This window comes from Mytilus californianus, unplaced genomic scaffold, assembly GCF_021869535.1.
Source record: "Mytilus californianus isolate M0D057914Y unplaced genomic scaffold, xbMytCali1.0.p SCAF_10, whole genome shotgun sequence".
Classification (NCBI taxonomy): Eukaryota; Metazoa; Mollusca; class Bivalvia; order Mytilida; family Mytilidae; genus Mytilus; species Mytilus californianus.
In genome coordinates this window covers 16,042,329-16,064,661 of record NW_026262582.1, presented here as the reverse complement: position 1 = coordinate 16,064,661, position 22,333 = coordinate 16,042,329, and the positions used below count along the sequence as shown (strand labels likewise).

The window sequence follows — 22,333 nt, the reverse complement described above, 5'->3', positions numbered from 1 at the left end:
CCCATATCAGATAGATGATATTTGCCCGTCCAAAGTGGATGTGCTGCTTCGTTGCTTCTGGAGCCGACTGGATCCATATAAATCAAGCCTCAATTTATTAATTTTTCTCTTCACTTAAGTAAGTTGATCAACCTGCCACCCGTTATCTTCTCATATTTGGACAGTTTTCACATTGACCCATCCAGTGGCGGATCCAGAAATTTTCATTAAAGGGGTCCACTGACTGCCTAACATGGGCCCGCTAAAGTCATGCTTCAGTGATTCCCTATATAATCAACCAAATTGTTCCCACAAAAATTGGGGCCCGGGCCCCATGTCCCCCCCCCCCCCCCTAAATCCGCCTCTGCCATCAATACGGACATATTAGAGGGTATGAATGCCCTTTACCGTCAGGCGTCTAACGGTTATTTTCGGCTACCGTTAGCGTCAAATATGTTATCATTTTACCGTGATTTGTCAACATATCCTTATCGTGATTCGTCAAAGGTCTCAAATAATTATCGTTATCTTTATTTTGGGCCAAAAAATTAACGTGATTCGTCAAGATCTGTCGATTTTTTTATCGACGTGAAGAAAGTCTTCATTTTATCGTCATGCACCAAAAATTACCGTTAACGTCAGTTGGCAAGATTTTTTACCGTTATTCGTCATTTTAACTTTCACTTTATAAGAATGTCACATGACCAACATTATGGGAACTGATTTATGCAAATGACCCTTATTCAATAGAAAAACATAATCTTTATAAATCGAGCCTCAATTAGTTCATTTTTCTCTTCATTTAAGTAAGTTTAATCGACCTGCCACCCGCTATTTTCTCATATTTGAACAGTTTTCACATTGACACATCAATACTGGCATTTTTACTTTAACTTTAAAAGATTGTGACATGACCAACAGAAAAAGTATTTACAACTATACATTAAGAGGTCAATTACTGTTGTGTTAATCTGATAATCCGGGGTTGAAGGCATGGGTAAATCATGAGTATGACCCTTTGCCCGGCAGGTTTATATATTTGTCGCGGTAAGACGGCATTGTCAATATCAAACACATGTTTTTCTTATATTTGGTGTGACGGGATATATTTTTACATCTTTTCTAGTGGAAGATCATTTAATATAATAAAATTGTGTTTGTGTATATATTTTCTTACTCAGTTATGGCCTTGGTAAATACATACTCCTGTAGTTTTGAGGAGTTACTCCAACTTCCAGTTATTGGATTTCGAATTGGTGAACAAATCATGGACACAAGGGAGTGCAAGGGCTTTGTAACTGAAATTGATTTGACTAGCATCGCCCATCTCAGAGTAACTATGGCCCTTCTAGCTAGAATTGACTTCAGTAGCGGGCATGGCGGAGGGGGTGACCAAAACATTGAATTACTCCTGTTTTTTTCTGCTGATTCAGCTCTCACTTTTATTACCCGAAATTTTGTGTTTGAAATACAAATTCTAAAATAGAATATGAAATCTTGGCCTTTGATATTAGCAAATATTGGAAATCAGAATGTAGCACCAGGCCATGTGGCATAGAGATGTAAACTAACATTTTTCATATCAGACTAACTCAAATACATAAAATTGAAAATATAGGGTGACCTCCAATTTGTTGATTTTTTTTTGTAGTGTAAATGCTGTGAACTCTTCACATATATCTAGATCTGTAGCTGATTGTAAGAAAAAATGGCAGGATTTCCAGGCTGCTACAAAAAAGGAGCTACCAGAAGATCCGAAGCAAGAGCAACTGGAGGTAGCCTACCCCCTGTTTGCAATTTAAAACCATGGGAGTCCACTGTAAGTATTTATATATATATGCTGATTTCATTAATATTACACCTCTCAAATACTTTGCAGAAATGTTCAAAAGTTTTTCCTTGCAAAATATTTTACTAACTTAACAAGTGTGGACACAGATCAGTGTGGATAGTATGATTGGATGTTTGACAGTGTTTTATATGACAAAAGGAGTTCTATGTTTTATGTTTTCTATGTATTAACTGTGTTGCACAATGACAACCAACATGAGCATTAGGGGTGTTGTTTATGTAATATTTAGTTTTTTATGTTCGACACGGGCATGGAAGAGATACTAATTGCATTAATTACCAAATGATTATGATAGAATATATATGTTCCACATCTTTGATTTTGGATACATTTTATAGCTAGGAGAGGAACACATAATAGGTTCATTTTTTTATATGGGAGATGGTATCTGAGAACATGTATTTGCTTACTATTTGTATGGTTCTATTTATATTACTTTGTGGGGGATTGTCAGTATCATAAGTAAAAGATTTCGGTTGAATGTGGAAATTGTTTCTCAGTTTAGGAGACATTTAATGTTTTTTAGTACATGTAATGACAATGCCTGACATGATGATTAGGGCTAGATGAGCTAGAAAGTGAATTTCTGTGTTATTTTTTATTAATTCTTTGAAAATATCTCCTCCAAAGCTTGTCAAAGCAAAAAAAAGTTTTGACCAGTATGAAAATGATATCAACAAAAGAACCTTTGTGAGCATGCTTCAAAGACTCATAACTAACTACAGAAGTCATATGATAAAATGTCAAGTGGATATTATGAACATCTACTTAATATGTCTAAATATCTAAAAAGTTTTAGTATTCAATATGAAAAAGCTATTGCAAAAGTATTCTCTTTTCAGTTTTTTTGTTACATGGATACAAATAAAAGTGATACCAATACAGTAAGGCAGTTTTGTTATGGTATGAAAGTGTAGTAATTAGCATTTACTGTTAATTCACACAAATTAAGAAATAAACAAATGAATGATAAATGTTGAACATGTACAATGAAATATATTTTAGAATCAATTAGGCCAGAAACGGCAGATAGGCCTTATAAATTTTGGTCTTTTTCTTAACATACTGAATGACCATTTACACTCAGGACTGAGTCGCCAGTAGGCAGTACAGATGTAAACAAATGTGGATAGTGTCCACATGTGGACACAGATGATGCCCCTGCTTGCATATCATATAATTATAAAGGGACATAACTGAAGAACGGTAAAAGTGAAGCTACCCAAATTTGAACTTGATCTGAGTTTTGTGGTAATAAGCATTGTGTGTAAGTCTCATAACATTTGGTTGAGGCTAACTTAAGAAGAGAACAGAAACTCAAAATTCAGCAATTTTTCTATTTGTAAACACGCATAACTCTAGAACGGTTGTGTATAAGTTTTATAACATTTGGTTGAAACAAACTAAAGTTAGAGAACGGAAACGAAAAATTCAGCAATTTTTATGTTTATAAAGGGACATAACTAAGAATGGTAAAAGTGTGTATTATGTTGTAATAAGCATTGTGTATAAGTTTCATAACATTTGGTTGTAGTTGATTCAACTATAATCATCGACAAAGGAAGATAACTCCAATTTTAAAATGACTTGATATTTAGAAGAAAATAAAAATTTAGCAATTTTTCCATTTATAAAGGGGCATAACTCAAGAACAGTTAAAGTGACGCCACCAAAATTCAAACTTGGTCTGTGTTTTGTGGTAATAAGCATTGTGTATAAGTTAGAGAACGGAAACCAATGTTGGGACGTATGTACGTAATGCCCCCTCCGCTACGGCGGGGGCATAAAAATAAAGTGTAACAAATAACCCTAGCATCATATTGCTAGTAGCGCCAGTAGCATTGTTTGGTGAATTTGTGCTTTTATTTTTCAGTTTGGCTAATGGACAAAAAATGTTTGGTTCAAATCTAAATAAAATGCTTTTATCTCCCTATTACTTACAATGTACATAGAATGGATACTACTTTGACAATTCCTTGTACACGAGAGTTGTCTGTCAAATCTTTATTTCACAAAGAATGAATTGCATAACAATGAACTGAGCTCAAAGCAAAGCACTTTAATAATACACTTAGACAATGAGCTCAATCCAGTGATATACTTTGTACTACAGGTCCTTCATGAACATCCTACTGGTCAAAACCATATCTCACAAACATGCCATAATACATGGTTGGATCAGAAGTCCTGAAAAAGACATGAACTTTATCAACATATTTTAAGTATATACATGTACACTGGTTAAAACTTTCACAAATTTGTGGTAAAATTATTCAGTATCTAGCAACTATCAATCGCTTCATGCACAAATTGATATAGGTTGAGTACCCCTGTGTCAGAAATAAGAATATACCTCCACCTAATTTTAGTCAGAAATGTAAAATCTAAAATTTATAAAAAAACGAAAGGGAGCTCATGACAATAGATATAAACAATTCACCAAAGTTTCATGCAAATTAGTTAAAGCGGTTTTGAGTTAATGTCCGACATGTTGACGACGGACAGACAGACGGACAACGGTATACCATAGTACGTCCCGTAAACGGGCGTATAAAAATGACAGGGTGTCAGACCACACCAAAACCTTCTGAAGGAAACACTAAGCTGGCAAACAAATTTTTTTTTTCATTGACAACCCTGTATAACCTTGCAGCAGTATCGAGTCTACATGCATTACCTTGTATATTTCATGTACATTGAACTTAAAAATATGTGGTCATTGTCAAAGTTAGTTCTGTCCGTTATAATTTACACATTTACTGAAACATGCCAGAGAAGTGCAAGTACAAACTTTTGAATTTGATCTGCAAACTGGGAAAGCCATCCTTTAATATGAATAAAATTCCACAATTTATTAAATTGAAAGGGAGCTTGCATCAATAGATATATATATAAACAATTAACCAAACTTTCATGACAAATGACAACTGCTTAAAGCATTTTCGAGTTAATGTCCGAAAACATGGAAATCCCCCTTTTTGAATGAATAAAACCCCTTACACTGTAACTGGATAATGTAAATTCTAAAATTCCAAAACAATCTAAAGGGAGCTCACATTAATACATGTCAGTCTATAATCCCATATAACTCTGAAGCGGGAAACCTAAAATTTATAAAATAATAAATTCACAACAGTTTCATGCAAATTGGTGAAAGCGTTGAAGAGTTAGTGAACAAAGCATTTTTAGAGTTAATGGGCGTTAACATGAAAATCCCCCTTTTTTAATGAATAAAACCTCACATTTTGAAAATGTATATTATAAAATTCTTAAAAATCTAAAAGGGAGCTCACGTCAGTAGATATAATCAATTCACCAGAGTTTCATGCAAATTGGTAAAAAATATTACTGAGTTAGTGAATAACATGCTAGAAACAGACAGATCAGGGCAGACAGACGGACAAAGGCATACCATAATATTTCTCATGAACAGGCGTATGAAAACTGCAGGGTACCATTCCAGGCCAACACCCTCTGAAGGAAACACTATAAGGGAGCTTCCTTTCCATTTTTATGGGGGAAAAAGGGGGGGGGGGGCTAGGATGAAAAATTTTGTCCTGCATTTTTTTTTAGTTCGAGATGTAATCTGTCCTGCCTTTTTATTTTTCACTCTTTTTTGTACTGCCTTTTTTTCTATTAGTTTATCCAGTTTACTTTTCCAATGCTTTCAATTTAAGATTAGGGCATTTTTGTCATTGGAATTGAGTTTTGTAGTCGGAGATTACTCTAACCTCCAACGACTGTTTTGCGACATCAGCTAGGGCAGTGGGACTTCAGCTGGTCCCATATCAGATAGATGATATCTGCCCGTCCAAAGTGGATGTGCTGCTTCGTTGCTTCTGGAGCCGACTGGATCCATATAAATCAAGCCTCAATTTATTAATTTTTCTCTTCACTTAAGTAAGTTGATCAACCTGCCACCCGTTATCTTCTCATATTTGGACAGTTTTTACATTGACCCATCCAGTGGCGGATCCAGAAATTTTCATTAAAGGGGTCCACTGACTGCCTAAGAGGGGCCCGCTAAAGTCATGCTTCAGTGATTCCCTATATAATCAACCAAATTGTTCCCACAAAAATGGGGTCCCGGGCCCCATGTCCCCCCCCTAAATCCGCCTCTGCCATCAATACGGACATATTAGAGGGTATGAATGCCCTTTACCGTCAGGCGTCTAACGGTCATTTTCGGCTACCGTTAGCGTCAAATATGTTATCATTTTACCGTGATTTGTCAACATATCCTTATCGTGATTCGTCAGAGGTCTCAAATAATTATCGTTATCTTTATTTTGGGCCAAAAAATTAACGTGATTCGTCAAGATCTGTCGATTTTTTTATCGACGTGAAGAAAGTCTTCATTTTATCGTCATGCACCAAAAATTACCGTTAACGTCATTTGGCAAGATTTTTTACCGTTATTCGTCATTTTAACTTTCACTTTATAAGAATGTCACATGACCAACATTATGGGAACTGATTTATGCAAATGACCCTTATTCAATAGAAAAACATAATCTTTATAAATCGAGCCTCAATTAGTTCATTTTTCTCTTCATTTAAGTAAGTTTAATCGACCTGCCACCCGCTATTTTCTCATATTTGGACAGTTTTCACATTGACACATCAATACTGGCATTTTTACTTTAACTTTAAAAGATTGTGACATGACCAACAGAAAAAGTATTTACAACTATACATTAAGAGGTCAATTACTGTTGTGTTAATCTGATAATCCGGGGTTGAAGGCATGGGTAAATCATGATTATGACCCTTTGCCCGGCAGGCTTATATATTTGTCGCGGTAAGACGGCATTGTCAATATCAAACACATGTTTTTCTTATATTTTGTGTGACAGGATATATTTTTACATCTTTTCTAGTGGAAGATCATTTATATACAGTTCGTACCCTACTTTCCCACACGCGAGCTTCAAATGGTAGTCAATGAAGGCAAAAACTGTGTGTTTCTTTATTTTGGTGTCCTCTTACTTATAATTTTATTTCACTATATGGTTTAAAACACTATTTAATTCTCCTACTTTCTGTTTTAGCAAAAAATCCAAACACAGCTTTTAATACCTTAATTAGCGTATGATATGGCGATATTCACAAATTCAAAGTTTAATCTTATATATTCTAATTTAAATGCAGATTGAATGAAAGCCTTCACAATCTCGTGAACCACCTGGGTGGAAGGTCATAGTTTCGATCATTGAAAATTAGTATTTTCTTTTTCTCCTCTAAGCCAAAAGATTAAAGGATAACGGTATGTGTTAAGTTAAATGTCTTCCTGCGAACTGTTACATTGTGTTAAAGGTGTCAGACCACCAATTCAAAAATTTAAAAATAAGAGCATAGTTGGAACAGCGTCAACCCATTCGGAAAGAATATCTACGTCTTCTCTTTTGCTTTGAGTCCGTTGTCTGGCATAATCCTCCACTGAATTCAAACAGGACGTGTTTAAAAAAAATCGGTATTCCTAAGGAAACCATATGTGCTCTTTTTCTAGCCAACTTGGTTTTTTATTCATATTAGGCAGACTTTATACAGAATCGTCTAAGGAAGAATTAAAAGAAGCTTGTATTAAACTTTAACTTCCAGATCCCCTATATCAATGATTTTCTGAAAAGAAGTTTCATGGATATGTTGAATGCATTTATCTTTCAAACTTGAAAATAAAAGATAAAACAGATACAGCTATTTCTGCTTCATATCTTGAATTACCATTGTAAGTGCCCCCACCCACTACCTCCAGGTTAGACTATTGAAGATGTTCATTCGTGGTTTCTTTATTTTAAGACCATTTTTCTCTATATTTCGTTTTGCCAATTATTCTATTTTCCTTGTTTGTTTTTTTCTGAAACACCAACCAGACCTTATTTTATTATCTAAAGTTCAGCCACATCTTTTACTTACATTGTGATTACGGCTTTGTATGACAATTTTGGTATCTTTTGCCTCTTTTTTAAGAATCTACCTCTGATTCATACTACTATTGTATTCAGTTTCGATAGCTAATATACTACCCGGTTTAGATTGCTCACATAATCAATCTATGTAATTTAAATAAATTTCTAGGAGCATTAGGCATACCTAGTAACATAGTGTTGTTTGTAAGAACACATACTAGATTCCGCTAATGTGGAGAAGATCCAATCCTTCATACTTGATTAAGATTCAAAACAATGTTAATACAATACATATCCAGTGTCTTCGATTCGCCTACAGGAATCTGACAACGCTTATAATCTGATAATTATTACGACAACCAATGAATATTTTGCCAATGAATATCTAAAGGTTTGTATCATTACGACAAAAAACAGAGGCTTCCAAAAACGTGTTCAAAACCCGAATGTTCAGTGGAGGGTAGTTTAGACTTTAACAGATCATACACAGACCTCTATTATTCCAAGTGTTTCGTGTTTAAAGAGATCAAATGACATCAAAATTAACAACCATAGGTCACCGTAGGGCCTTCAACAATGAGCAAACAAACATTTGATAGTTTATTGACTGATACTTTATTTGTAAAATAAACATATAAACAACTAGAACATGTAGAACGTGCACTTCAAGTCATTATCCTACTGAAATAGAAAAAACAAACAACAGAAAGCATCATTTGTGTAAAATAAAAAGTCCCATTCCATTAGTAACAACCATGTTATTTATTTTAAGATGTGAAGACGTATTACGTTCATTGCATAAACATTTTCACTTCCTCAATTAATTCCTTACAATAAAAGATGGTATCTACGTCTTTGACACTGCTGTAAACATCTTCATTATCTGTTCGAGTCCCCATACACAGTTTTAACAGTTTAAGTATTCGAAGGCGAATAAGCAGGATTGTCAAATATGGAATCAAAATATGGAGAATTGGTTTGATGCCTTCGCTGATTCAAGTAATTTCCATCACTGGATGTCTTCCGCTTAGAAACTGGATCATTGTTATCTCGTTGTTGTTTTGTTTGATTGTCCTTGCATGAAAAAAAGACAGACATGTTGTTAAGTTAAAAATATTATATTATATTCTGAATTTGCTTTTACCCGGTAGAGACATCACCGAATGAGACTCATAAATAAATTTGTATATACCATGTGTAACACGATGGTTGTCACTAGTGGACCAGATTTTCATACCTATCTGGAACACTCGAGATCTCCACTAGTTTATGGTGGGGTTCGTGTTCAGTAATTAGTTTTATATGTTTTATTTTGTGAATTGTTTTTTCTTTTGTCGTATTGCGTTTTTTGTCATGGCGTTGTCAATTTCTCTCGAATTGTGAGCTTTGAATGTCCATTTGGTATCTCTACTAACTCTTTTTTTTTGTTAAAACTTCATATAATGCTAATTCTATTTATATTCGTTCTTTATAGTATTTTTGCTATAAGAGAGAGAGAGAGAGAGATAGGTCAATGTATTTGTTTTTAAACTAAATTAATAAAGAGAAGTCGAATTTAGCATAGATTTGTGCCATTTGTGATCATTGTCATTGTCTATTCTCAAGTTCTTGTATAAAACCTAATTTTGCTACCAATCAATGTCCATACCCCCTGAGTGGCAACAACAAAATATCGTTTATATAGAAGTTAACTTTCGTATCTTATACAAAAGAACACAGAAATTAATTCATTACCGGATTTTCCGGTCGTAAATCAAATAAATTAATGTTTGTAGAACGTATAATCATTCTAAGGCTTGTTGATAAGATTGGTTTGTTTGTGTGTAGATTCAAGAAAAATATAAAATACAACTCAGCTTACAAAGGTACTGGATTGTGTGAATGATTTAGAATCCATTTGACTTGCTCTTCTCCGTCTTTGATAATGCTGGTATCCTTGCTTGACCTATGATAAATTACTCAAAAATTCATATTGGGGCTAGAGTATATAAAGCAACATTTTCAATTCAATATAACATTTCCTTGAATATATTGCCTTAAAGGAGGGACGAAAGATACCAGAAGGACAGTCAAACTCATAGATCGAAAGCAAATTCAGATAGAATAATATCAAAATCATTTACATATAGTATGATATGTAAATTAGATAGATCAAGAAAAGAGGCGTGAGATATCAAAGAGACATTTAAATTCATAAGTCGAAAATAAACTGACAACGTCATTGCAAAAAAAAGAAATAGACCAAAAGACAAGCAACAGTATACAAAACACAACATAGAAAGCAAAAGACTGAGCAACACGAACCCCAATAAAAACCGGGGGTGATCTCAGGTACTCAGGAAGGGTAACAGATCATTAGCTCAGTAGTCATATATAATGTGATTCAAAACAGAGTTTTCTTAAATTCACCATTAATAATTTAAGAAATTATTAAGAAACTGAGTTTCCAAATCCATCAGGTGAATTTGAAGTTTGATAGATGAATTTGACTTTTACTTCTGAGTCCTTTCTGTCATATAGCTCCTTTCGTTTCTGCGTATTTATACAGCCATGGTTTTCAAATGTTTAGGTTTCAATCTCCGGCGCAGTGTCCATATCCGTTTCGTTCAATAATACGTAACACTACACTCAATAGGACCTCAGGTCATATTAAGTGTAGTATTGCAGAACATGTACGGAACGGATATGATCTCTGCGCCGGAGATTGTTTAGGTTTGAGCGTTCCTCATAAAGGTTAATCCAGGAAAACGCTTCGGACACAAGAAATTCATAAAGTGTTATTTTCTCTCATTGAAAGGAAAGGGATCATTAAATGAAAGTTTCGAATAGTTTTCACTTATATGTCAGCCATTTATACACTGTAGCATGCAATTAATTGAACATACATTGTCATATCGGTCAATAAAACTTTGCATAATGGCTTCTTTAAATTTTTGAAGAAAAAGGAAAACTATGTAACACTTTTGCCAATTTAAAAACAAATTACTGGTGATTGGGAAAAATCACATAATTAATGGCAACGTCTCCACACCAATGTTACTGCCTAACATTTCTTAGGGTTTGAGATTTTTTTTTAAAATGAGCATGATTATTTTTGTCTAAAAACAAACAATGTTTTTGTCTTTTTTACTTAAAAAAGTTTTCAGTGATATTTGAGTTATTGTTCAGTTCAGCGAATAGACAGATTACGATGAGAACCTTTTTAGGCATAAGTTTTAAAATAGAAATGTTAATATTAAATATAAAGTTTTCAATTAGTTTTATTATATGTTATAAGTAATACAAAAAATAAAAACAGGCAGTGAAAAGTAAGATAACAACAATACCGAACTCCAAGGAAAATTCAAAACGGAAAGTCCCTTATCAAATGGCAAAATCAAAAGCTCAATCATATCAAACGAATGGAAAGCAACTATCATATTCCTGACTCGGTACAGGTTTTTCCTTATGTCGAAAATAGTTGATTAAACCTGGTTTTATACATGTAGCTAGCTAATCCTCTCACTTGTATGACAGTCGCATAAAATTCCATTACATTAACAACAATCTTTGAGCAAAACAAACAGACATAATAGGTAAAAATGTCCAAAATTGGGGTACAGCACTCAACATTGTGTTATAATCTTAATCACTATAAACCAAACATTGTGAATAATCCATTACAGCATATGGGGAAATAGTTATTTGTCACCATAGAAATTTGCAATTCATTTGACCAGCTTTGTAATTATTCGTTACAAACTGTGATAAAGAACATACACATACCTGTTTATTCAAAAAGCAATGGAACAAACACACGAAGAAACCCTGAAAAAAAGTTCAATATAACTAATGCTTAATTTTATATTAATAAAATCACACCAAGGTACCAAGGTTATAATCTAGTACGCCAGACACGTGTGGTTTCTACATATCAATCATCAGTAGAGCTCAAACAAAATAGTTGGAAGGCAAAATCAATTATGAAGCTGAAGAGCATTAATATCAACCATTACAAAAAATGTGCCAAATCGTGCCAAGGCCTCAACACTTGTGATAGAAAAGACCTCCATGTTTTGAACTATTTTGAAGTTTTATTTATGTTTAATTTACAGAAACTAACCGTATCAATGATCCTTTATGTAAGCAGAAGTGTATCGACTACTGAGTTGGTAATACTATCTCGGGTCAAACAAACAACAGTGATATCGACCCAGTAGTTATATAAACTCAACAAAAATATTACTATAATAAGCGGGAGGTTTGGCATGCCACAAAACCACGTTCAACCCACCATTTTTTTTCTTAAAATGTCCTGTACAAAGTCAGGAAAATGGCCATTGTTATATAACAGTTCATTTCTGTGTGTATTACATTTTAATGTTGTGTTTTTGTTGTGTCGTTGAGCTCCTCTTATATTTGATGCGTTTCCCTCAGTTTTAGTTTGTAACCCGGATTTGTTTTTATTTCTATCGATTTATGAGTTTCGAACAGCGGTATACTACTGTTGCCTTTATTTACCTCATGCATTTGATAAACTAGAACCAAGTGAACTTGAAAAAAAAAATTAAGGATATTATCAAAATCTGCTTTATTTTTTTCTTGATATTGACACAAAGGACGACTTCAAAGTAGAATCTATCACAAACGGAATTATTTCAGCTTTCCAATTGTAAATCAACATTCCATCTCTTAGCAGTAACACACACTATCCCCATCGAATGGCGTTTACATATCTCAAATATAACACCACGATCATGCCTATTCACACTTAACGGACTTATCATCAAACGGGTAATGGTCCTGACACAAAAACAGCCCCATCGGAATCGGCACTGCATAAGATTATGTTCACGGTCACGAATTGATCGATATATACATTGCAACTGTTTTTAAACTCACTGGCGACAAGTTTTCCCCGTCTCAGACCTTTAAGTGCCAGATAAGTTGTCTGATCTACAAATTTGACGAGTCTGTCATGTTCCTTATTGTAATATTCTAACTGAGAGTGGATTGACATGGCTGGTGATGAATGTATAGCAGGAGACGTTTACCTTTTCGACGCTGTCATATCATACTCCTTTTAGAGTTTTTGCGATTCCCTCATGTTTAGTTTTATACCGTGATTTGTAATGTCAAAATGGATTCATGAGATTTGAAAATCTATCGGTAAATTACTGTTGACTCTAATTTATAATGAAATACGCCAGACGAGCACTTTCCTCACATAAGTTAAATTATTGGCGGTTGTATCTAAACAGTTTGAAAACAAAAATATATTGAACCTCATAATGTGTGTGCAATAAAATTTAACATGCGGAGATTCAAATGTCACTATCACTACTGAAACGCAGAAAGATAAAATATTCTGCTTTAACGTATAATCTAACCTAATATTATCTATTATAAATGTCAACGAGGTTTGTTTTGAAAAAAAAAACTATGGTTGTTTTTATGATAGCATCATTATAAGCATTGATTTCCGTGAATATATCGATGGTAATAATAATACATTCATTTTCTGTAGGTAAATTTAATGGGTGTTCTAAAGATTAACCCAATGACAATGTACATACCTGTAATGAGTTAAGTATAGCAAAAAGGTATTGAAAAACAACTAAGTCTTCGTTTACAGAAAACACACCGAGGACCCATGTTACACCAAACAGTGGTAAGATAACACAGATACTTTTTATTCCTGCCCTACGAAAAAGTAAAAATATATAACAATGTTAATTCATACTTTTGCTACATCAAATATTAATTAAAGATACCAGCCTTAAAATTTGTTACGCCAGACGCGCGTTTCGTGATCATAAGACTCGTCAGTGGAGCTCAAATCTAAATACTTGGGAGGACAAATAAAAAACGAAGTTGGAGAGCAAAGAAAAGTAAATAACGAAAATTTTGACCCAAAAACAGCTAAAACAATCTTTTCCTGGTGGTAGAAACACATTTGTGTTTCGATTGATTCAAATTTATCAACAAAAAATAATAGAAAATGAACATATACTGTAAATTCAGAAATTATTGCATGCATTTATTATTGCGATTTTGTCATTTTAGACTAAAATGCGATTTAAATTTTTGCGATATTGAGAAAAATCCTGTTAAATTCATATAAAAAAATTCAAAATGCGAGTTTAAATTATTGCGATTATAACCCTGTCGCATTTTTCACAATGATAAAAACATCGCAATAATTTCTGAATTAACAGTAATTGATATTTCATGTCAACAAAAAATTGATGACTAATGTAATGTCATTGTTGTTCCAAATAAATTTTCGGTCCGGGTTCACATTTATCGTTCATTGATTTTCGTTGCCTCCCTAGTGTGAACAATGTATAACTTGAAAAAACAATTCATACACAGTCTAAATTCATTTCTTTATATTTTATGCATAAAAAAGCAAATTGGGGGATAAAATTACATTTTTAAAAACTTTGGCCATGAATTTTTAGGTAGTGTAGTGATAAGGTCCAGTTTTAAAAGGTCAAAAGTTAGTATTTCTGAAGCTGTCAACCTGAATTAAAGACCCCCTTAACATAAAATTGTCCATACTTTGAATTAAAAGCGATAGACTTTTTTATGATTTTGATATAATTTGTCCCAAAAGTAGTACACTACACTGTAAAAATATATTTGGATAGAGCAGGTGCTATGTTTTTAATTTGCGTTTTTCGTTTAAAAGAAATGACCTACGAAATAATTGTGTTCTCTGGCCATTTGACATTCAATAGGCCAAAAATATACATCTGGAACTTTACCTGACTAATCCAGACATATTGAGGACATTGTTTGGTTACGTATCTTTAATAAAAAGTCTTGACCATTTCCCTATACAGACTATATTATAACATTTACACATTAGAAATTTTACTGTATATATTTTTTGTCTATTATACATGTGATGTTTAAATCGAAAATATCATTGTGGTACTAGGTTAAATTATTTTCCAATCTGATATCTGCATTACAAGCTTTATACATGATTAACCTATGTAGTATTGGTTATAACAGGTTATGTAAACTTTGGTAACTTCTACGTCATTTAATCTACGGTAGAGAGGTGTCTTATTGGTAATCATGCCACATATTCCTATCGTTATATGGCTGTATTTTAAGGTAGCGTTTGCAAAATCATCATTATTGCATAAATTGCAAAAAAAAATTGTAACATTAAGAACTCATCATTTAAGCAATTCACTCAAACTGCTGACCATAAAAAAAAGATATTTATAAAAATTTTTCAAACAAAAACATCAAAATAAACGTGAAATGCTTTTGCAATTCACCTTATCGCTATTCCCGGCTGACCCAAGAATCCGTCCCGCTTGAACTATTGACGTCATACAACAATCACTTTTCCATTGTGGCGTCAGATATCTTGTATTATGACGTCAAAATTTTACGGGAACCTGTGTGATGTCCAGTAATGGCGGACAAATAGCGATAAGGTGTATTCGCCTCTTTAGAATCTAAAGGACTATGGGTAATCTTTGTTCGTACACCAACATAAAAATACCGATACGTCATTGGTTAAATTTCCATTGTTTAGTACGTGTTTAACCAATCACAGTGTTTTGGTGTACGCTTTTAAAAATATTACCCAGAATGCATTAGATTCTGAAACGGCGAATTATCAAGTAATTGAAAATAAGATAAAAAAGCAAGACTTACTTCGATTTTTGTTTCAATGTTTTTGCCGGAAGCCCTCTAACTGTCAACATTCTATGAAGCATGATGACTAGTATAATAAAGTTAGCCTACATAATAGAACATGCAATCATTTTAATTCTATATATAAATGTATAGGCGATACAGTAATTTGTAATAAAAAGGAAAAGCAACAAAAATTATGATGTCGGTAAATGAAATGAATACTTTGTAACTAGTGTACGTCCGAACACTTTACTTTATTTACCCTCACCAGGAACACTCAAATATAACTTAATAATAAAAGGCAGAGACCAAATAGGACATAAAAAGAAATAGTCAAATTCATCTAAGGTCAGCCTTGCCCGATGGAGTTAGGACCCTACTTTCATTAATTTCGACATTTTACAAATGTATGTTAAAATCATGTCAGTACTGATGCACTGGCAACTTAGCTGGTGATACCCCGAGAACTTGCTGTCTACAAGTAACGGTATCGAACCACTCCTAGTAAAGAAAAACAGTAATGATGCACTGGCAACTTAGCTGGTGATACCCTGAGAACTTGCTGTCTACAAGTAACGGTATCGAACCACTCCTAGTAAAGGAAAACAGTACTGATGCACTGGCAACTTAGCTGGTGATACCCCGAGAACTTGCTGTTTACAAGTAACGGTATTGAACCACTCCTAGTAAAGGAAAACAGTACTGATGCACTGGCAACTTAGCTGGTGATACCCCGAGAACTTGCTGTCTACAAGTAACGGTATCGAACCACTCATAGTAAAGGAAAACAGTACTGATGCACTGGCAACCTAGCTGGTGATACCCCGAGAACTTGCTGTCTACAAGTAACGGTATTGAACCACTCATAGTAAAGGAAAACAGTACTGATGCACTGGCAACTTAGCTGGTGATACCCCGAGAACTTGCTGTCTACAAGTAACGGTATCGAACCACTCATAGTAAAGGAAAACAGTACTGATGCACTGGCAACTAAGCTGGTGATACCCCGAGTACTTGCTGTCTACAAGTAACGGTATCGAACCACTCATAGTAAAGGAAAACAGTACTGATGCACTGGCAACTTAGCTGGTGATACCCCGAGAACTTGCTGTCTACAAGTAACGGTATCGAACCACTCATAGTAAAGGAAAACAGTACTGATGCACTGGCAACTTAGCTGGTGATACCCCGAGAACTTGCTGTCTACAAGTAACGGTATTGAACCACTCATAGTAAAGGAAAACAGTACTGATGCACTGGCAACTTAGCTGGTGATACCCCGAGAACTTGCTGTCTACAAGTAACGGTATCGAACCACTCATAGTAAAGGAAAACAGTACTGATGCACTGGCAACTTAGCTGGTGATACCCCGAGTACTTGCTGTCTACAAGTAACGGTATCGAACCACTCATAGTAAAGGAAAACAGTACTGATGCACTGGCAACTTAGCTGGTGATACCCCGAGAACTTGCAGTCTACAAGTAACGGTATCGAACCACTCATAGTAAAGGAAAACAGTACTGATGCACTGGCAACTTAGCTGGTGATACCCCGAGAACTTGCTGTCTACAAGTAACGGTATCGATCCACTCATAGTAAAGGAAAACAGTACTGATGCACTAGCAACTTAGCTGGTGATACCCCGAGAACTTGCAGTCTACAAGTAACGGTATCGAACCACTCATAGTAAAGGACAACAACACTTAATAGATTTGGTGCGCCCGTGCCATGAGCTATATTACTAAAAAAGGGTATGCAGAAAATTGTGCAAAGGAGACGTATCACATATGTTGTATTTGTTTAATAAAGCGTTGTAATAAGAAGCTTATAAGCAAATCAGATGGATATTAAATTGCAGGATAAAGGTGCACTTTTCATAGCTAAATACTCATCACAGATACCAGGCTAATAATTTTGTACGTTAGTCGTTTAGTACTTTTCGTCTCCAAAGGACTCTTTAGTTGCTCTCAAATTAAAACATTTGAAAAGCTAAATCAAATATGAAGTTGTATGTGTTTAAAAACTAAAAACAATTCTTAAAGGTTTGCCAAATACGACTAAGGCAATTCATACCTTGGGTAGAAAATCATTAGTTTTTAGAATAATTCAACATCTTATATACAGTAAACTTACAGAAAATGAAAATATCAATGATATGGCAGGTCCACACACAAAATAGAAAACAACAAAAAAATCAGACGTCTTGTAATGGTGAAATATTTTTTTTTTACGGCAACAGTAGTTTGCAGTAAAAAAACGTTAAAATATTTATAAGTATTGTTGTCTTATCTGGTTTTCAACCATTTTCAATCATTTTGTCCAATGATATGAAACTGGTTATAGTTTTCAACGCGAAATGAGATACCGCGGCGAGATTGAACAGAGAAAACTTTTAGATCCACCAGCTCCACACTATAAAAATAAATGCATTAAAAAAAAACAACAAAAAACAGAACAAGAAAGATTTGCAATATTGATTAAATTTTGAAAGTCGTTCAATTTTACACTGCACAATTAGATTTGCTTGTACGCTAAAACTTTAAAGATAAGCTGCCTGACAAGGCCAGTTGTTTAGAAGAATACTGTGTTTATTTGTCATCACATTATAAATAATTTAGATATTTGTAAAAGAAAATACCATCTCTTTATGTGTTTTATACACATATAGCTTTGTCGACCAGTACATCAGTATTTTGATAATAGCATGAAAATACTTATATTGTTTTATTGAAATTGCTGTCATAACATTTTTTAATTTATTTAAAATATATGGTTAGATCTGATGCCTTGTCCGGCTTTGACTACACGTTTGGTTCTATTTTTTTATTTTTTTTTGTCAGCTCTTCAACGTTTCATTAGGTTTTTGTTTGTTTTTCAAATATTTTGTACAAGATCATTACTGAAGAGACAATAACTGTGGAAATACTTGTCGGATGAAGTAAGTGTTGAACCGTTGCTGTTACAAAAGGTCAGAAATTGATTATATGTCATCCTATTTCAGAATCGTGAATAATCATTGTCGTATTGCAAAGAAACTCGTCTTTAGATGTAAGTTGTACGTTGACCTCCCTTCATCGGTTTGTTAATTGTATTTGAATTGTTTGGTTGTTATCAACTTGACCTATATTCCAGGTTTCCTTGAATTATTCAGTATTCAAAATCAACGTTTTTTTCTTCTTTTTTTAATATCCGATGCTTGGAATCGAAAACACTAACAGACACTAGGCTCCGTGTTGAAGGCCGTACTTTGACCTATAACTGTTAACTTTTTATACATTGTGACGTGGATGGAGAGTTGTCTCATTGGCACTCATACCACATCTTCTTATTTACATATTATAAAATGATAGCCATACATTGATATTTAGAATGTCAAATCATAACAAATGTAAAGGACCTTTGAGGAATGTTTCAGAGATTCTATTGTAATTGAGATGACTGTTGTGGACAACATTAGGGGTTTTCTGTTTCTTTTACTATAATAATTTACAATTTCATGGAACTTACCACAACTACAGACAGAGCAGGTCCTACAAACGCCCAGATGAGATTCGATTCCAGGGATAGCCAACAACTAAAAACAGTCATATTTAATATATGAAACAGTTTATTAATCATTACAGTTTACATTTGTTGTGCTTCAACAATATTTTATTCTGTTAAAGCACGTAATACTATTATCGACATATCTAACCCTTGTTATATTTTTCTTTTATAAGTGACTGATGTCCTCGTCACTCAAATTTCCATATAAATAAGAAAATAAAGATACTTAGCCATCCAGAACGTCGGACTACATCCTCGTGTTGTGTCGTGTATGTTGCGTATTCTTTAGTGTTCCGCGTGCTGTTTTTGCATTTTTGTTTGTCTTTTTCGATTTGCAATTGTGTTGTCTGTTTTCTTGGACTTGTATTTTACTGTCCCTAGGACTTTCTCCTCTACAGTTGAATAAACTAGAACGCGTAGTAAATGTATAAAAAGAAATTTGCTGTAAAAATGTGAACCATGAATTCATAATTAGGTATTGTAAGCATTGAAAGAAACTACTAATCAGCTGTTTTCCATCATTCTTTTGCTACCGGCCTAAGATTCGATTGGAATGTAAAGATAAATTTATTTTAACAAAAAAAGAATCAGACGTAACAACAATGTTTTTCGTAATCATTAAAGAATATATGAAATTACATTTTTTATCATTTTTTGAAATCATTTTGAATTAAGGAATATGTCTCCCTCATGAAAAGCTCAAATTCCTTGCATGTCCGGATTTGTCTATCCTTCAGGCTTTTATTGGTTTAATCCGCTCTGCAACATTTGCATAAGATTTTGGATATTCAAATAATTTGGCCTCGAGCATCACTGAAGAGACATTTTAGATTATCGAAAAGCGCATCTGGTGCAATAAATTCGGTACCGTTTATGTTATTATAGCAAAGGACAATGCAGTTTTTGATGTCCGAACACAGCTTGCAGCTTATTTCCGAAAATGCACTTCGAATTGATGTGCCAGTTTAAAAGGTATTACATTTGTATATTTTGGTGTTTCTTGTGATTGTGTTACGTTTTTTTTTTATTGACTCTGATTTGAATATGCTTTACGTTATGGCTATTTATTCGTAGGCGGATTACATTATCTTCACTCTTCATGAAATAGTAGAACAAGAATGAAGATTAGAGATCACTAGGACAATATCCTATCATTATATGCTCTATCCTTTAGTTAAAAACTAATATTCTAGATTGCTTAATAAAGAATATATTTAAAATATATAACAACATCATAATCTAATGTTAATCAATCACACAATTTATGTTTGCTGGAATTCTTCAACATTACAAACATATTTAGGAAAATTCATTTCATTGTTGTAAATTGCTATTTGCCTAGGCTTCTTTTATTTGAAGTTAGCTTTTTGACTCTTACTAATTTCACATCTGGACTCGTACTTACTACTGGGCATTACCATATCCTTCAAACTTGGTTACCCCTGCAGAAATGCTTACGATCACAGCGGGAAGGACTGAAATTGACGATTTTTATAAATTATACAAGAGCTAACAAGTTAAAATATCTAAATAGAATAAGGGTTGTTGATATAATTATGTAGTATATCATTTAACAGCTGTAATACTAGCGCATGTCATGTTTCGTTATCATTTAGAAATTAAATTCAAATAAAAAGCGACATTTAGACGGCAAAACAACAACGTTTATCTTTATATTGCAAATAACATTTTATATGTTTTCAATTTTTTGGTCATAGCAATAAAAGTTGGTTCGTATTTATCAAGAAAACTAAATTTGACGTAATTCTGTTAATTGTTCTAGGCCTTGAACAAAATTCTTTTTTCAAATCGTCAATGTTTGTTAAAATACATTTTCAAGTTAAATAGATCTTTGTTACAACATTGAAAGACGACTATAAAAGCGTTTTAATCAAAGAAAAGATCTATTCTTTTGTACAACTAAAATTACAAATGCTTACTCCAGCATAAAGGAAGCAACCACTGAATTATCGACTTTGAACGGAAAATAATAACAACCATTATTGCTACTTGTATTCCTTCCCCTAACATCAATGCAAAATCTACCAAAAATATGTAATGTAGTCCAACCGCTATACCAGTACAAACAACCTACAAAGTGGAAATATAATAGTTTAGTTTTCTGTTATTTTCACCTTTTCGTTTATAACTTAAATATTTCTAAACTTTCTGCCACGTTTTACAATGGTAATTACGATCTGGAAGTGGTCTTTATTTCAGTATTTTTAATTATTTCTGCTATTTTGTCAACTCTTTCAACGGACGTCTCGTTAATCGATCAATCGATCTTTTCTTCATATTTTGTCCCAGTGACCTGTAATCTTTATATTTTAGCATATGATTATATTCTCCATTCTTTTTGTTGCCCATTTTGCTCTATTATGTAAACCCTATTCAGACCCTCACAAATTTTGATCTACGAATAATAGAATATTCCATTATCTATAAACAATTCTAAATATTGTATACATATTTGTCTTCCTTATTTCGGTGTATGTCTTCGAGGATACCATCCTAGCATTAGCCAGTACTATATACCAGAGTTATTTTAATTATGCTGGAGGAATAAAAATTTCAATTTACGAACTAAATGTTTTTGTGACAAACTGCTGTTCACTTTTTCTCAGGCAAAAAATAAAACGTTAAACAGTTGCATTTTTTTCTTCCCATTTTTTTTTATTTTGAGATATAAACAAACATATGTCTCGATCGTCCTATAAAGTTCTTTTTCATTTTTAGCTCACCTGGCCCGAAGGGCAGTGAGATGTTCTCTTCACTAAGCGTCCATCGTGTCGTCCGTCGACCGTTGTTAGTCTTCCGTCGTCCTTCGTCGTCCGTTAACTTTTAAAAAAATCTTTTCCTATGAAACTACTGAACCAAATTTAACCAAACTTAGCCACAATCATCATTGGGGTATCTTGTTTAACAAACGTGTCCGATGACCCCACTTGCCAACCAAGATGTCCGACATGGCTAAAAATAGAACATAGGGGTAAAATGCAAGTTTTGTCTATTATTGTGAAAACCGTTATAAATAGACAAAATCTGACGGCAGCAAAAACGTTCAGAATGTTTAGCTCTACCAATTGTCTATATATGTCAAAACTGTCAAACGAGTTCCTATACGAGTTATTGCCCTTAAATGACAAATTTTACCATTTTTTTTCATTTTTGTCTATTATCTTAAAAACTATAATAGATAGAGAAAAATTTTAATTGCTCACATGATCAGCCAGACAAGATCTATAAATAAGTCACATGGTCGAAATCGTCAGTCGACTCCTTACTAGAGTTATTGCTCTTTGATGACGATTTTTTTCCAATTTTATGTGAATTTGCCTTATATCTTAAAAGTTATAATAGATAGACAGAAACTTAAATTAGCAAAAATGATCAACAAGA

At 33.6% G+C, this 22,333-nt stretch overlaps 1 protein-coding gene across 2 annotated transcripts in view; it reads right to left on the bottom strand.

Annotated features, from left to right (window-relative positions):
- Positions 1–8,327: 8,327 nt before the first annotated feature.
- Positions 8,328–22,333, bottom strand: part of LOC127717692 (adhesion G protein-coupled receptor B1-like) — a 37,919-nt gene continuing 23,913 nt past the window's right edge. Inside the window, exons 13-20 of one of the 2 annotated variants that reach the window (XM_052223442.1) lie at positions 20,872–21,022; positions 20,337–20,406; positions 18,893–18,959; positions 15,403–15,488; positions 13,296–13,422; positions 11,506–11,547; positions 9,602–9,685; positions 8,328–8,814 (exon numbers count right to left, since the gene is read on the bottom strand). In XM_052223442.1, coding sequence (XP_052079402.1) covers positions 8,656–8,814; positions 9,602–9,685; positions 11,506–11,547; positions 13,296–13,422; positions 15,403–15,488; positions 18,893–18,959; positions 20,337–20,406; positions 20,872–21,022 — 786 coding nt within the window. In that variant the 3' untranslated portion in view covers positions 8,328–8,655. The remainder of the gene's footprint in view (positions 8,815–9,601; positions 9,686–11,505; positions 11,548–13,295; positions 13,423–15,402; positions 15,489–18,892; positions 18,960–20,336; positions 20,407–20,871; positions 21,023–22,333) is intronic. The other variant, XM_052223443.1, reaches the window with a different exon arrangement.